The 15,736-nt window shown below is 44.7% G+C and overlaps 2 protein-coding genes across 2 annotated transcripts in view; one reads left to right on the forward strand and one right to left on the reverse strand.

Moving 5' to 3' along the window:
* Positions 1–11,711, forward strand: part of LOC108791152 — a 35,916-nt gene extending 24,205 nt beyond the window's left edge. Inside the window, exons 12-16 of the mRNA XM_018561543.1 lie at positions 110–175; positions 1,777–1,836; positions 2,527–2,609; positions 5,609–5,703; positions 11,662–11,711. Coding sequence (XP_018417045.1) covers positions 110–175; positions 1,777–1,836; positions 2,527–2,609; positions 5,609–5,703; positions 11,662–11,696 — 339 coding nt within the window. The 3' untranslated portion in view covers positions 11,697–11,711. The remainder of the gene's footprint in view (positions 1–109; positions 176–1,776; positions 1,837–2,526; positions 2,610–5,608; positions 5,704–11,661) is intronic.
* Positions 11,712–12,243: 532 nt separating this feature from the next.
* Positions 12,244–15,494, reverse strand: LOC108791155 (histone H3.3). Its single transcript, XM_018561547.1, has 3 exons — positions 15,354–15,494; positions 14,289–14,442; positions 12,244–12,600 (listed from the first exon to the last, which is right to left on the reverse strand). Exons 1-3 carry the CDS (start codon positions 15,479–15,481, stop codon positions 12,472–12,474), a joined length of 411 nt encoding a protein of 136 aa, XP_018417049.1. The 5' UTR covers positions 15,482–15,494; the 3' UTR covers positions 12,244–12,471.
* Positions 15,495–15,736: the final 242 nt, after the last annotated feature.

Below are 15,736 nucleotides of genomic sequence, written 5' to 3' on the forward strand. Positions count from 1 at the left end.
TCGGTGCATCCCTACTGTAAAAAGTACTATTTAGCATTTGTAGTTTTCTACCAATGTGCACCAGCAGTTGCTATTGTTATATTTAACGATCATGCTTTTATCAAAACAGTTTGGAGGTAAAGAAGTCCTGGATGTTGGAATCACGAAGGTGCAAAAACAGAACTTTGTACCAAGGGTAAGTGCTGTGTTCACTTATAATAAAATATCTGATAACATTCTGATAACTGGATTTTTGTACTCCCTTTCTTGGAGTCCATTCCAAATTCAGTACCATGGGTTTTACTGCTGCCTACAGGAGGATGCCACTAGGCACAAAAACTGGAGGTCAGCCCCTAGGATCTATAACCCCTCCCATAACTAGCCTGCTCAATTGTAACAAGCTTATTGGGGAAACTAATGTAACATAACACAGGCGCACAGACTGGCACAGGTCTTCTTTATTAAAAGGCAAAAAATCCACTGACAGAATCTCAGTGGAGATTAGGCCATATACCAGGGCTCACGAACCCTGTCAGATCCCACAGTGATGCAACAGAATACTGTTAATAGGGTGAAGGCTAACTGGAGCTCTCGAAACCTATGCAATAAAAAGGTCAGCTAGAAGAAATAAATACACATTTCACCAGGGGTGTGCAGTAAGGTCTCAGGAGGATGTGCAGGGTTTTAGGGGGATGGGTGGTGTCTCACCAGGGCTGCGTGGGCGGGTGCAGGTGTTACCATGGCTGTGCTGGTGGCGGGAAGGAGGAGGAGATGTGCAGCCAGACCGCCGTGGTACACAACCGCCGCGGGGTCCCCAGCAAGCACGGGACCTTAGGGCAGCTGCTTGCGTTTAAAAATTTGAAGTGTCAGTATCGGGGCATTTTCACGAGTACTCCTGCAAATGCGCCCAGTATCGATCATCCATTCCTATTCAATAAGAGAACTAAAGCCACTATATGCTGACAAGGCAGAGCTGTGCTGTTGCCAGGAAGGATCCTGGCACTGTCTGGATACACCCTATGCCCAGTATCGACACCGGTATCGGTGCATCCCTACGATCATCCATTCCTATTCAATAAGAGAACTAAAGCCACTATATGCTGACAAGGCAGAGCTGTGCTGTTGCCAGGAAGGATCCTGGCACTGTCTGGATACACCCTGCTGCCTGATAGGCTCTAGAGAGGCAAAGCCAGCTGTCAGTCAGCTATGCCTGCCCCTTCCCCCTGTCTGTCCCTCCAATGAGCACTGGAGAAAAAGGAGGGGAATCCCTGTGGGGATCAGTGACAGTGAGCGGATTGATCAGCGGTTTGTGATCGCTCAATTCTAGAGCTGTAGAGGCGGCATGTGACAGCTGCAGTGTCCCACGTTGGCTCAAACTTTTGGGAGAGGAGTACATTTTACTCTGCCAATAATTGTCCTTTAACCATAGAAGGTTCCCAAAAACAAAGGGTGGGCACAACCCAACCATAACACGCCAACCAGACCCCAAAAACAAAGTCTTGAAAACAACAGAGCTGGGGAAGGCATTTATTCTTAGAGCATTAGAGCACTAATCAAATCAAAGGATGGGTCATGGCCCCTAGGGGCTGGCCTCTGGTTACTGTACCTAGTGTCTAATTCTCCTGTAGGCAGCAGTATAACCCATGGTTTATGAATATGACGTACTGTCCATCAATGGATGATGTAGTAGTTTACTTTAGCCTTGTATGATTGACACGGTTTTGACATAAGTCCTTTTAATATGTGGTTACTGGGTCAGAACATACATTTTTAAATCCTTTTTTTTTTTTTTATAAGGATGTTTTATTGGACATTAAGGAAACGGAGTTAGCAGTAAAGGACAAGGCGACATCGAAGGTAAAACAGAAATGTGTGTCTTGTGAACTGACGAGAGAAAATCGGAAGGCGTGAAAATCATTTAAAGCTTCCTCTATTAAAGAGAATTGCTGTGGTTTTGTACACGTTTTCTTAGTTGTGATCCGGACTGAGAGATAAAAGTTGATAACTTTTCCTTACTGGAGAAAAGTTATGTATGAAATATTGCAAATCAATATTTTGTATTCTCCTATGCAGCCGGCAGGTGGAGCTTTGGACTCCTTTTCACATGTTTTCCATATCTTATAGGTTGAAAAAAGCCAGTTTCTTAGAGAGCTCAACAGCTTGAATTAAAGTTTACTCGCACAATTGAGTACGTTAGAGCAGCTGCTCATCCCCTTTATTCTGCCTACCTTCATGTGGTGCCATATGGAGATTCAATCAGAGACAGTGGCTGAAAGCACACTGCTTCTGCTGTCTCAGCTTCGAAAACACAAAGGGGCTAATTTTATTGAAGAAGGCAATTACTTGACAAAATAAAGATGCGCAACTCAAGTGTGTGTGTGTGTGTGTGTGTATATATTACACACACACACGTGTGCATTGATTCCAAAACGATTTGTCTTGTTCTTGTTTTGTAAACTCTGTATACCTTTTTTATAGCATATGTGTGTTCTTATAACCTATAAGCAATCCTTTTTCGGAAATCTAAAAACGAGACATGTTTTACAGGTCCTGTTTCACTATCTATACCCAGAGATTTCCAGTGTGGGACGCAGAGTGGATAACAAAAAAGTGTTTGCATTATGTGCTGTGTAAGTACCCCGTCAAATAGAACATCTGTAGGATTGCATTCCATCTTTCTAAAGTTGAACTTCAAGCAGTACACTACTCGCCCAAATATTTGTAATCCTATTCAGCTAGTGTTGTGATCTAGGTTGCCTTGCCAGACTGCATTGCCAGGTCCATGACCACCAGTGTGGTTAAGTCCAACCTGGTCAAGCCCCCCCTCCCCCCCTTTAGCTTAGAGTGCTGATCCTTCCTTTCCTAGTCTAAGACCTACTCTGCAAGACAAAGCTGTGCTTTAAAAATACATTTATTGATGTAAACAAAGACATAGCTGGATGAAATGTGTCCAGAGCTCAGGTTCAAAGTTATAACCTGGAAAATGGACTAACTAGCTTTCTTTTCTGTATTATATGCTTCTTGTAGCTAGACAGCAGATTCAGACAAGTGGCATGATAGTTGAGATGTATTAGTACATACTTAGTGTATTTCCATTTTCCCAGCCAAATTGGGATAACGCCTTTTTTATATCTGTCACATGTTCCTGTTCACATAGCATAAATAAAACAAATACAGGTGAAACTCGAATAATTAGAATATCGTGCAAAGTTCATTTATTTCACTAATGCAACTTAAAAGGTGAAACTAATATATGAGATAGACTCATTACATGCAAAGCAAGATAATTCAAGCCGTGATTTGTCATAATTGTGATGATTATGGCTTACAGCTCATGAAAACCCCAAGAACCCCAAACCCACAACCTCAAAAAAGTAGATTATTACATGCAATCAATAAAACAAGGATTGTACATAGAACAATATCGGACCTCTGAAAAGTACAAGCATGCATATGTACTCAGTACTTGGTTTGGGCCCCTTTTGCAGCAATTACTTTTGCACGATATTCTAATTATTCGAGTTTCACCTGTATTTAGCAGTTACTTTGGTTAGGGTTTCTTGTCATCTTGAGGGGTAACATTTCTACTTGGCTTCTCCTTCTTTGCAATGTTAGAAGGAGCTGTGGGGAGTGAGGGTTAAAGCAGGAGTGGGCAATCTCTGGCCCTCCAGCTGTGGTGACACTACAAATCCCATGATGCATCTGTCTCTGGGAGTCATGCCCGTGGCTGTAAGAGTCTTACAATGCCTCATGGGATTTGTAGTTCCACCACAGCTGGAGGGCCTGAGTTTGCCCACACCTGGGTTACCCTGGCTTCTGCATTCAAATGTTAATTAGAGAAACACAATCCTCAAATTTTAGCCCTGAGTCTTTCTGTAAGGATAGATCACTTTGAAGGTGCCCAGAAAAACTGCAATCAGCCATGTTGACTGCTGCGACAAAACATCTAAAAGGTAGGAAATATTTTAGGGATGCACCCATACCGGTATTTCGGTATCGAGTAGCGCTTTTTTTGTTTCCGGTACTCGCCGATACCGAGCACCGGAAGTCCCATTCAAGAATCCAGGCGGCATGTAAGGACTCGCCACCCGGCTTCCCGATTTAGCAGGGAAGCCGCCCCCATGCTTCTCAGGAATCCAGGCGGCATGTAAGGACTCGCCACCCGGCTTCCCGATTTAGCAGGGAAGCCGTCCCCATGCTTCTCGTCACTAGGTGACAAGAAAGCATGGAGCCAGCTTTCTGGCCAATCAGGAAGCCGGGCGCTGTGTAATGACATGGTGCCCGGCTTCCTGATTGGCCGGGAAGCCGGCTCCATGCTCGCTCGCCATGAGGTGACGAGGGAGCATGAAGCCGGCTTCCTGACCAATCAGAAAGACGGGCGCGGCGTCATTACAATGTTTCATGATATTGCTGAGTGCTGGTGATTTCTGTTTCTGCTCTGTATCTACACGGCGCCATCCGTGGTTGTCACTGCGAGCACCATCTTCTATATTGGCCTGGTCTGCTGCAAGGTGTGCGGAGGGCTAATCCACCTATCCATTACAAGGCACCTGGCTTCCTGATTGGCCAGCTTTTGACCAATCAGGAAGCTGGGCAGCGTGTGACGACTCGCTGCCCGGCTTCCTAATACCGGAAGTATCGGGCTAGGCATCGGAGCATTTGGGCGAGGTACAGGTACTCGCCCAAATACTCGGTATCAGCACCGATGCCGATACTAGTTTAAAAACATTTGGCTATGCTGTGTGAATAAAAACATATAACAAAAAATACAGAGGGGTTTTCTCAAATTTGACTGCAAAAGTGGAAATACACTTTAAGACCGGATCTCTAATATAACGATGATCAGTGCCTAATCTGAACTTCTAAATGATGCAGAGGACTGTAAAAGTGCCTTTTATTTTACTGACGACTAATGTCAAGGCCCAGCGATTTCCAGGGACTTGACATCCCAGTCGCTGAGTTATTGAAGCTTTTGAATGTAGAATTTGAAGCTAGCTACAAAGCGACCAATAGCATGAGCTACTCATGTTATCCAATGCATCTGCTAGTGATCATGGCACACTGGCGACTTGTAGCTGTACAGAGATACAGAAGCTAATCTGTGGCCAGCTACAGGTCACCAGAGAAAATAAGTTGCAGCGGCTAAAAATTCCTAATGTGACATGGCCCCACAGCTGATGCCATTAGCAGCAGAATCACCAAAGTGAAAGGGAAATTTTCCCTAACAGTCATTGAGTGCAACAATAGAGAAGGTTCTTGCTGGTCTCTGATTCCATAGGAGGAGTTAAGTGCTTTCTTACAGGATCTCTTGTCTGACATGTCTCTTACAATGCATATGGTACCTCATGGACTGAGTTGTCAGCAATGAGAAAAGGAGAGACCTATAGTAAACACATAGAAGGGAATTTATCAAAACTGGAGCAGACAAAATCTGGAGCAGCTGTGCATTACAACCAATCAGCTTCTTTCATTTTTAAATCTTAACTGAACAAACTGAAGAGAGCAGCTGATCGGTTGCCACACACAGAGCTGATTTTTGTCTGCTCCAGTTTTGAAAAATTCCCCCCATAATGTAATATGTATACCTGCCCTGAGTTTTTGTAATAAAACTGCATTATCTTTGTTATAGGGAAAAAGAAGGTGCCGTTGATATGAACTCTTTTAACTGTTTTGTGTTTGAGACACCTACCCAAATAGAGTGTGAAGAGGTCATTAAGCGAATTGGTGAGTAATTATGCTGCTGAGTTGTAAATACTGTTTAGAGTCAAAGCCATCGGGTTACAACAATAAAAGACGCTATGCCTGCTTCACTGGTGGCCTTTGTATGTCTTGCCTTCCCTCTGTTCCAGCTCTGCAGCCTCTGAAAGCCTTGCCCATCCTTTGGTTCCTTCCTCCACCTCCTCCGTCACTAGGACTCATCAGTTTCAGGACAGTAACGTTGCTGGTTAGTAAATCATGGATACCTAAAACCTTCAGGCCCTTGAAGCCTGGAGGGGTAGGAGAGAGAAGTGTGGGTGTGTGTAGGACGCGCCACAACCAAAAAGTAAAAAGTGAACTGGTGGGTATGGTCACCGACACGCTGTAAAGGAGATTGGGCTTGGGATGATGACTTCCACCCGTTGGTGCTATTCGTGTAATCAGAGGTGAGGGGGAAGAGAAATTGATACAAATGAACCTCGAGCAATGTGTAGTATAGGCTATTGATATCTCCCCCTTTTTTAGGGGGGGGGGGATTTAAAATAAATTTCTTTAAAAAATAGATGCCCATCAGTGGATTCTAAGGAAAGGATTTTACAGTGAGTACAAAAATCCTAATTTTCTTTATTGTCAGTTGAGGGAAGTCATTCACCTTTGGGGTCTCTAAAAATCAGTCTGAGGAGTGGGAAACGTAGCAAATAAATGCTAACAGGCCCCTGAAAGTAACAGAAAGCTGAGGACTGGCAGCCTTGCAAATCTGGAAAACAGTTGCTTAAGGCCAAAAGCCCAAGAAGCACTCGCAGATCCAGTGGGGTGCGCCTAAGAGGGTGGAATCTAATCTGTGAGCCCATAAGCTTGGATAATAGTCTGTCCAACAACATTACAGGGACTTAAATGGAATTAGTCTTTCTGAAAGAAGCAATGGCTGATAGACTCTTACTGTCTGAATGACATGCAGACAATGGGTGGAAATTTGAGGAACATGCACCGAACAAGAAGCCCTAGGCCTGTACACAACCTAGCCCATATGCAAAACCAGAAAGGGTTCCTTGAGTAAGGCTATCAATCCAGGCACTCTCCTCACAGAGGTGATGCCTACAAGCAATACCGCCTTGTGGGTGAGAATAGAGAAAGGAATGTATCTCATAGCTTTAAATGGCAGTTTCTGAAGCACAGAGAAAACCAGATTCAGATCTTACGAAGTTGCATGGAATGATAGACCAATGGTCTCTGAAACGAGAGAGTAAAACACCTGACTCTTTTATAGTACTGAAATGTAGCTCCCTGACACCAGCAGCACTCATGCAGCCCCACAGAAGGACACTGCCGCCAAAATGTTTCACTGTAGGCACCATGCATTTTTCTTTGTACTCCTCACCTTTGCGACGCCATACAGTTTAGAAGCCATCAGTTCCAAAAACATTGATCTTGGGCTCATCACTCCACTGTACCCAGTAGTCTTCTTTTTCAGCATGGGCCTTTAGGAGAGGCTTCCTTTGTGGACGACACTCATGCATGCCATTCCTCTGCGGTGTACGCCGTATTGTTTCACGGGGAAACAATCACCCCCGTTTTGGCTTTCTACTTCTTTAGCTAACTGCAGTGAACTTGCATGACGATTTTCTTCAACCCTTCTCATCAGCAGACGCTCCTGTCGAGGTGTTAAGAGAGAACTCTGGGGTAAGTGTTTTCCCCCATAGTTCTCTTAAGGGTCATGGATGGACATATACTAACCTCCTCCTGTGACCGCAAGCTCAGTATATACAGCTTGCAGTATATTGAGACCGCAGCAGCTGGGACGGATCCTGATAATGCTGTTCCACCCAGCTGCGTGAATGACAGCTGGCTCTGCCTATCTAGACCCAGAGCCAGCTGTACTCGCCCCCTCCCTGTCCAGAACGGAGTAGTCAACACTGGAGGATCAGAGTGTGGAGGGGGGGGAGGGAATTGTGAGTGACAGTCACAGCTCTCTGCGCGGAGATGATTGAGAAGTGAGCGAGCAACGGTATGTGTTCCCTCACTTCCCGATCTATGGAGCCGACTAGGGCTGCAACAACTAATCAGGATTCTGAAAGGAAAGTAAAGGTTTTCTGACATCTGTTGGGGTGTACTCATGCTGAGCACTGTAAATGGCGGACAAGGTTGGAACATGAAGTATCCTCACATCAGGATCTGATCTACCGCATGTCATGATGAGCCTTCTGGTTCCTCCCTAATAATTGATGTATGACACTGCTGTGTTATCTGACTAAATCTGGGTCAGATGACCCTCCAGCAGGATAGTTCAGCACTGCCAAAGTTCTAGGATGTTGATCAGAAGAATACTCCTCTGACCATGTGCCCTACACTGATAGTGCCCAGAAATTCTCCCTAGCCCAACAAGCTGGCATTAGTGATGAGGATCTACCAAGGAAAGGAAGAACCTCCCTGATTCCAGTGCCACCCAAACAGACTAGCCTGACCTGTTTTACCATTACAGATTGTTGCATTGTAGAAGTCTGGCACAAGACTGCCTCAAGGAGGCTACAACCAGACCACGGATTCTCCTGCAAAAGGAGGTAATTAGAAGACTAGGGCTGGAGAGCTTGAATGCGGCAAACCCGCAAGATGCAGAAAAGAGCCTGAAAGGTACGGCCACAAACTGTAGTCTAGGGGTCCCACAGCAAATGCTTATGTGCTGGAAAGATAGGGACCGGCCTTCTTGAGATCCGCAAGCTAAAGCTAAAAGGTCTCCCTGTAAAAGGGAGGCAATTTCAAATGAGCTTGAAGACAGTCGGTGCTTTTAAATCCAAGATTGGAGCAAATGCAACCTTTTGGGTTTGGGAACGGTTTACTGGTTGGAGTAGAAGAAACTGGGGCAATGAAACCTGCTAATCTGTGCAGTGACACAGGAAGGTCATGACATAAGACCGGACAGGGGTAGAGAGTGAAACTCCAGCTTTTAGTCCTTAGAAGCCACAGCCAACACCCAAGTGTCCTGAGATATAAGCAGAGTGTCTGCACAGGTTAACAAATGTGCTCCCACTTTGGAAAGTGTAGGTGCACTCTCTTGCAAAGGAAGGTTTTTCTGAGGATCTGGTGGATTTTGAGCCCCAGTTCTTGTAGGCGGACTGAGAACCAAGCTTCAGGACCATGGAAGGTGAGAAATGGACACTAAAGGACACTTTTTAACAGAGAGCGAGGGAGAAGACTCTAGTCTGCTTTTTCAGCTTCTTCCACTGAAGCAGATAGGAGCTTTGGCCACCCGTAATGTCCTTGATAATGGTAGGCAGAGTAGATCTGAAGAGGCATCATCCCTCAAAGGCTACATGGATCAGATTGGTTCCTCAGTCAAACACTTGAAAGTATCCAAACTGGTACAAGACTAATTAGCAGTTTGGGGAAGCATGTAGGTAGTGAGGGTGTTCCCAGTGTCCATAGAATAATACTTGGTGCATCAGAAGGTCTTAGGGGGCTCTAAAAGACAGCAGTTCTTTGGAGGCATGCTTGCCTGATCAGGACTGCAACAACTCAGTCTCAGCAGCAGATGGCTTAAAGGCGACATGCAGATGGTACAGAAAGGGGAGGGCTTGGGAATGCACTTGTGGCCTCCACGGTTACAATTGTTCAAAGTAGCTCATCACACTCCACTGAACCTAGGACTCTGAAGATGGCGGACTCTTGGAGAGGGCAATGTGAGTCCAGGATGCAAGCAGCACTGGAGATGTTAAAGAGTGGGAGCTGGGGGTACATGGTACAGCATGTCTAGAATTAGACTTATAGTGGCATAGCAGTAAGGCTCAGGTGGAGGGCAAGCCCTCGGCTACTCCCAAAACCCTGAGCAGAGTCTGTATTGAACAAGAAATAGGTGCTAGCAAGAAAAGCAAAGTCTTTTAGGCATCATTCATATGGGTGGCCGGTGGACAGCTGCATGTACACCGTGTGCAAATAGCAGCAGCTCAGCCAGACTTGTATTTTGCATTTCAGGTGACTAGCAATTCTGTCCCCAAACACAATGGCTGGACCTTGATTTTTTTTGTGAGTTTGTCCAGGTTTGGTATTTTTAGTCACCACTAATGGGCCAGTTTGTATACAGCATTAGCAGACTGCTGCTGTGGCCAGAGCACAACACCGCAACCTACCCACCCTATTCACTTGTCTCAATGAGGACTTACAATAGAGCTGAAGAGATTTCCATTCTCCTAGGACACAAACAAAAAAAACTGAGGACTGCTGGTAGGAGGGATTCTTGAGTGGCATGCAGTCTGTGTCCAATCCTCCTAAGTGGCAGATCACCTGAAGAGGAATGACTTGGAGTCTCAACAGATGAGAAAATGTGCAGTTCACTAGGCAGCATTACAGAGATTAGGAAATGTAAGCCACTTGTAGCATTGGCATTAAGTTCTCATGAATGATTACAGCAGAATGAATGGAATAGCACCTGAAGGACTCCAACATTTGCCAGTATTGCAAGAGGCTAGATCCAGATGGAATTGTAGATAGCGCTTTACCTAGACAGGAGTAGTGTACCAAAGCCAAAAGACAGAGGGGAATTTATCAAAACTGGAGCAGACAAAATCTGGAGCAGCTGTGCATGGCAACCAATCAGCTTATGTTTCACATGCAAAGCTTAACTGAACAAGAGAAGCTGATTGGTTGCCCTGGTGAACTGCTCAATTTTGTCTGCTTACGTTTTGATAAATCCCCCTGAGCGTTTATCCAGTTGGAGAGTGGATCAGTTTAGTATGCCAGCAAACGTCACTAATCCCAGCTGCTATTGTGGCCAGTTGCACTTGTCTCCAGTCAGGTTATTTTTTATTTTTTTTAACTGGTCGACTCAATTTAGACATGGACTACATTAGCCTTTCAATGACGGTGCCACTTCTAGGGTGAATAACAGCTACAACATAGGGTTTAGCTTAAAATGGTGCTGTGGACATTGTATATGGATCTGCTCATGTGCACCTTTTCCCTGCTAGTTTGAAGTCTAATGAAGCTGGCATTGGTTTGGTTTCAGAACTAGGACTATGTGAAGGCAAGACAATGAAGTAGGTCAGAAGTCAGTGTGTATGTTTGGGGTACCGGCTCATCCTTGCTAACAAACATTTACCAATAATCTATTGCTACACTGCAATAGTAGGGTATAAGTGTCCACTAAAATGCATGTATTCAGCAATCATGTGTAGTTCTGTACTACATATTCAATGAAGGGAATCAATTCAATGAAGGGAATCAAAACTGGAACAGCTGTGCATGGCAACCAATCAGCATCAATTTTTTTTCAAAGCTGAAATGGAGAGAAGCGGATTGGTTGCCATGCACAGCTGCTGCAGTTTTCAAAATCCCCCATGTGTGGTGCCCAATATTTTTATTGGCACCCCAATATGCTGAAGGCTATGCAGCTGCACTACACCTTACAGCAACATACTACCATGAGCTGTGTTTGTGCCTTTTTGCTTGCACTGGGGTGAGTTGGGAGCCAATTAAAATGAATGGGCTGCTTTCTTACAATGCAGGTTAACAACCATGAATGCACCCAGACAATTCAATTTTTGTGTTGTCTACTTTTCAAATTACAAGCTACACGAGATCTACCAATGAAACCCCCCCCTCACTCTCCCGGCCGTCTCTCCCCTCACTCTCCCGGCTGTATTTTGCAAACAGTGCAGTGCAACAGGCTGTGTAAACTAATATTCTTTGATGTAATACATAGCACTTCAACCACCAGTATCTACCAGAAAGGTGTCGGGGAGCTTGGCTCAGCAGACTCAGGCTAATAGGTAATCATGTGTACACAGTTAAATAAATATACCAAAATGGAATAAAGGGGCCGCCATTCACACCCTTCGTGATCTACCAGTAGCTCTCAAAGCTGATGCTGGCAGATCACGATCTACCTAATGGGCACCCCTGCACTAGAACAATTAGGCAGGAACTTTACTATCCTTCCAATGCACATTGTATTTAAGCCAATATTCACTTTGTAAACGTATGCTTCCATTACAGCTGCAGGATTCAAGCATACAGAATGGTTTGTGTGATTTGAACCAACACTACTTAATCAGGAAGTACTAACGAAGACAGTGAATGTCAATACAGACCACTCCATTGCTTACCCTTACATTCTCACAATGTATGTTGTATCCACTTATGTAAATAAAGATATTTTTATACAAAATTGATGTGTTAAATAAAATGAGCACACAGGACTAATTGGAAAACATTTAATTTAAAATAGTGACACTACAATATAAAATAGCTTTGATAAATGCACATATGTGTTTAGCTGCCTTGTTAACACATCAATCTGCACTTAAGCACCAGAACATTGACTCAACTACACAGCTATGAGTTACAATGGGACAGTGACTAACAGACAAGATTCACAGTGGTATCAGACTAGCAATCTCCATATGATAATCTGATGAACCTATACACAGTTGCTGATCAACTCTGTAAATGAGCATGTAACAACTGAAATACAAAAGGTGAATGTGTCTGGCTTGTGCAGTTAGACAGAACCAACTAGAGGGCAGCATTGCCCCCCTGACTAGTCAAGCCAAGTGATCCATAGAACAAGTTATTGCATTGGCTGCAAAGCACCCTGGAACATCATACAAATAGCAAAAAAGCACCTGCTGTCCTACATTGAAGTCCCTGCTTTCTGCAGGCAACAAAGGGCAGCCTTGATCATAAGCATTCACCCTGACAGATGGAATGGTTGTAAGATAAAAATACAGATTTATATAAAATAAACACGAAATAAAACCAAAGTAATATATACGGCGTTTACTAAAAAATAGTTTCCACGTGCGTCTATGCCCTCTCCCCTCGTATCCTGCGGGCAAGCTGGATGTCTTTGGGCATGATGGTCACACGCTTGGCATGGATGGCACAGAGATTAGTATCTTCAAACAGACCAACCAAATAGGCCTCGCTAGCTTCCTGCAAGGATCAAAGACAGGGAATTAGGGAGGTAGATCACATTGCAAAAACAAAGCATGAAGCAGCTGATGTAAGCAATCACTTCCCAGATAAATGATTCATGTGAACACATGCATGCAGGTCAGTGCAAAGCTTCCCAATCAAGGAAACCAGGGAATTTTTTGTAGATCGGTAAAAGGAACTGGCATTAGTTAGAACATAACTGCAGGAGTCTCTATGATTAAGAGCCAGGCCATTCCAAACAGGAAATCCTCTGCACTCCCAACCTCATAATGGCCATCAAGGAAGCCGTAAGCAAAACCGGCAAGTACCCAGAGGTGCTGAAGCCTCTTCTATGCAGACCAGCCTGCCGTTGTGGCACAATAGAGGGCAATAAAAACTGTTGCAGCCAAATGCAGACAGCTCAGGGTTCTTAAACGGTCACCAAAAAAAACAAAACCTTGGTTTCTCCTCCCAGGGAACATAGTATAGAGGGAAATTTTGCAGCCTGGGTACCCAGACTGATGCAACTGGCAAGCTTCTACACTTCCTGTAGTATGACGAAGTATGCAAATAGAGTTCTGACCTAATTGCTGTATACTAGTTTCACATCAGTGACTCATGAATGTGGAGCTTTAAAGTCTATTTCCACCTTTGTAAGGGATTAGCATTTATTGTGGTAATAGAGGTGGTGATAATGTACGGGTGCACATTTTCATTACTCGCATTGCTGGCTTTTTTTTTTTAATGAGCTTTTCATTAGACCAGAATCCTACAAAATCAAAGTTTTCTCCACAGGAAATGGTCTGACACCAGAGTCAGATTGGAAAGCAGCTGCCCCCTACCTGTGATTGAGTAACAAGATCACTAAACACCAGCTCTGCCTTTGCACACAACACTGTACACTATCAATACTAATGGGTGTGTGTGGGTCACTATAAATACTAATAAAAAGGTGGGTGGTTTGTTCACATACAGCAACCACATATGCCTGCTTCATGTACACTGTACAATGCTGGCATATTTTTATTTTTAAATACCACCACAAAAGGTGGAAATGGGCTTTAAGTCTTAAGAAAAACTAGCCAGCCATTTATATACCAGAAGAGACTGTCTTCCAAAAAAAACTCCTTCACCACCTGTTACAAAGTTACTTCTAATAGCACACTTGAGCCACAAATACACAGACCTAATCTAGCGTTCTCCCGTCACCCTAGGCTCAGCTGCTGCTTGCGGTATACTGAGACGCTGAAGCGGATCCTGACAATTATGTCTGGATCCGCCCCGGCTGGCTCTGCCCATCTAGGAGGCAGAGCCAGCTGTACCCACCCCCTCCCCCGTCCGGCCAGTCAGCGCTGGAGGATCGGAGCTGGGAGGGGAAATCCAGCCCCTCCCCTGTCACGGCAGAGAGCCGTGACAGGATCGAGAGGTGAGCAAACCTGGTATGTGTTCGCTCACCTCCCGATCTACTGAGCCGACTTTGTGACAGTCTCATTGTCACAGGTCGGCTAGAACTATGAGGTGAGTGAAAAGCACTCGCCTCATAGTTCTCCTTTAATTTGGGTAAAAGCTCAGGCCCTACATAAGTGTCAGTCTAGATTTTACTACATCTGCCACCCTCATAAATCTGATAAAAATGGCAAAAGATGAAAGACCTCCAATAGGAGATCTATAGCGACAGATAAGTGTGTAGGTATAATGGTGTTTACCTGCAGGGCCCCTATGGCAGCACTCTGGAACCTCAGATCAGTCTTGAAATCCTGAGCAATCTCTCTCACGAGTCGCTGGAACGGGAGCTTGCGGATCAGCAGCTCGGTTGATTTCTGGTAGCGGCGAATTTCACGCAGGGCAACAGTTCCAGGCCTTAAACAATCAAGTAAAAAGACATTAGCTTCCAACATCTCAATTACAGTATAGCAATGGAGAGCGGACTACAATTACATCCAGACAGCTAGCTTAACCCATCTAATAGGATGAGCATTTCCTTCACATGAGCCAGGGGACAGGTGAGGTTATTAAAGCAAACCTCAATATTAGTGTTAAGTGTCACTGTTTACTTGCTTCTCAGAAGACACAAAACTCTTATTGTGTCACAGTAAAGCAAATATGCAGGTCAGGGGTTTTCTCTTACACTTACTGGCTGCATACATACCAGTGACTCGCTCGAGGACAAGCTAGTTTCTGCACCTTCAAAGTCTGCAATGGTATCTCCTATTTTAGGTCACCAAGCAGGCAGGGAAGGCGGAATCTTCCAATAGAGACAACAGGAATTGTAACATCCCATCTTGGAGGGGAAATTCACTTCACTTTTGTGCAGTTTTGTCTCACTTCCCATTATGGCTCCAAGACAGGAAGTAAACAAAGACCAATAGGAGGCACATTTCAGTGCCACTCCCAACAGCAAAGGTCCAGGACCTGTGTAAAGCACTGTTACCGGATTCAAACTGCCAAAAGCTCCAGGACCACCCCCCTCAGGTGCTGACGACATGTCTAATGCAGGGCCCATAGCCCTGTATTAGACGCGAAGATGCCAAGGGATAGTCAGAGCATATGGTGGAGAGGTTAGCGATCAGGCAAGCAAATCTGCTTTACACAGGTCTCAGAGCATTAAGCAGTTAACCCTTGCAGTGCAGGAGGGGAAACCCCACTGCAAAGGTAGAGACTTTAACCCCTTCGTGACTGACGACGTACAGTGTACGTCGCCAGCATCGGGGCTGTTTAAACAGACTCCAATGACAGAATCAATGCATACAAACAATTAGAAAAGCCTTTACCTGTAACGATGGGGCTTCTTCACACCACCTGTAGAGGGCGCACTTTTGCGGGCTGCTTTTGTAGCCAGCTGCTTTCGTGGAGCCTTTCCTCCAGTTGATTTACGGGCGGTTTGCTTTGTACGTGCCATGTTTTAGCTGTAAATGAAATGACAATCTATAATTTAAGTTTACACTCTATTGTGACACAATGGGTTCAATTTGCCAAGTAAAATATTTTGCCCAACTCTTTCCAGGCCATCTCATGGCTGGGATGTAAGACAATAGGCTGATGCTGGAAGAAAGTCCATCACGAGAACATATGGAATCTACCATTGCCAACCTTCTCCTAAAAACACTTGTTCCCTTGCGGTCATGCCGATCCAACAGCTTTAGCACTTTCCAAG

This window comes from Nanorana parkeri, unplaced genomic scaffold, assembly GCF_000935625.1.
Source record: "Nanorana parkeri isolate BGI_ZX_2015 unplaced genomic scaffold, ASM93562v1 scaffold529, whole genome shotgun sequence".
Taxonomy (NCBI): Eukaryota; Metazoa; Chordata; class Amphibia; order Anura; family Dicroglossidae; genus Nanorana; species Nanorana parkeri.

Bases quoted from the DNA above. Each gene is read 5' to 3' on its own strand.
- LOC108791155 (XM_018561547.1), bottom strand. From the start codon at position 15,481: ATGGCACGTACAAAGCAAACCGCCCGTAAATCAACTGGAGGAAAGGCT. The intron at 14,443-15,353 runs GTAAAGGCTTTT...TGATTGTTTAAG, and splicing joins AAGAAGCCCCATCGTTACAG to GCCTGGAACTGTTGCCCTGC. The intron at 12,601-14,288 runs GTAAACACCATT...TGATCCTTGCAG, and splicing joins CTGCCATAGGGGCCCTGCAG to GAAGCTAGCGAGGCCTATTT.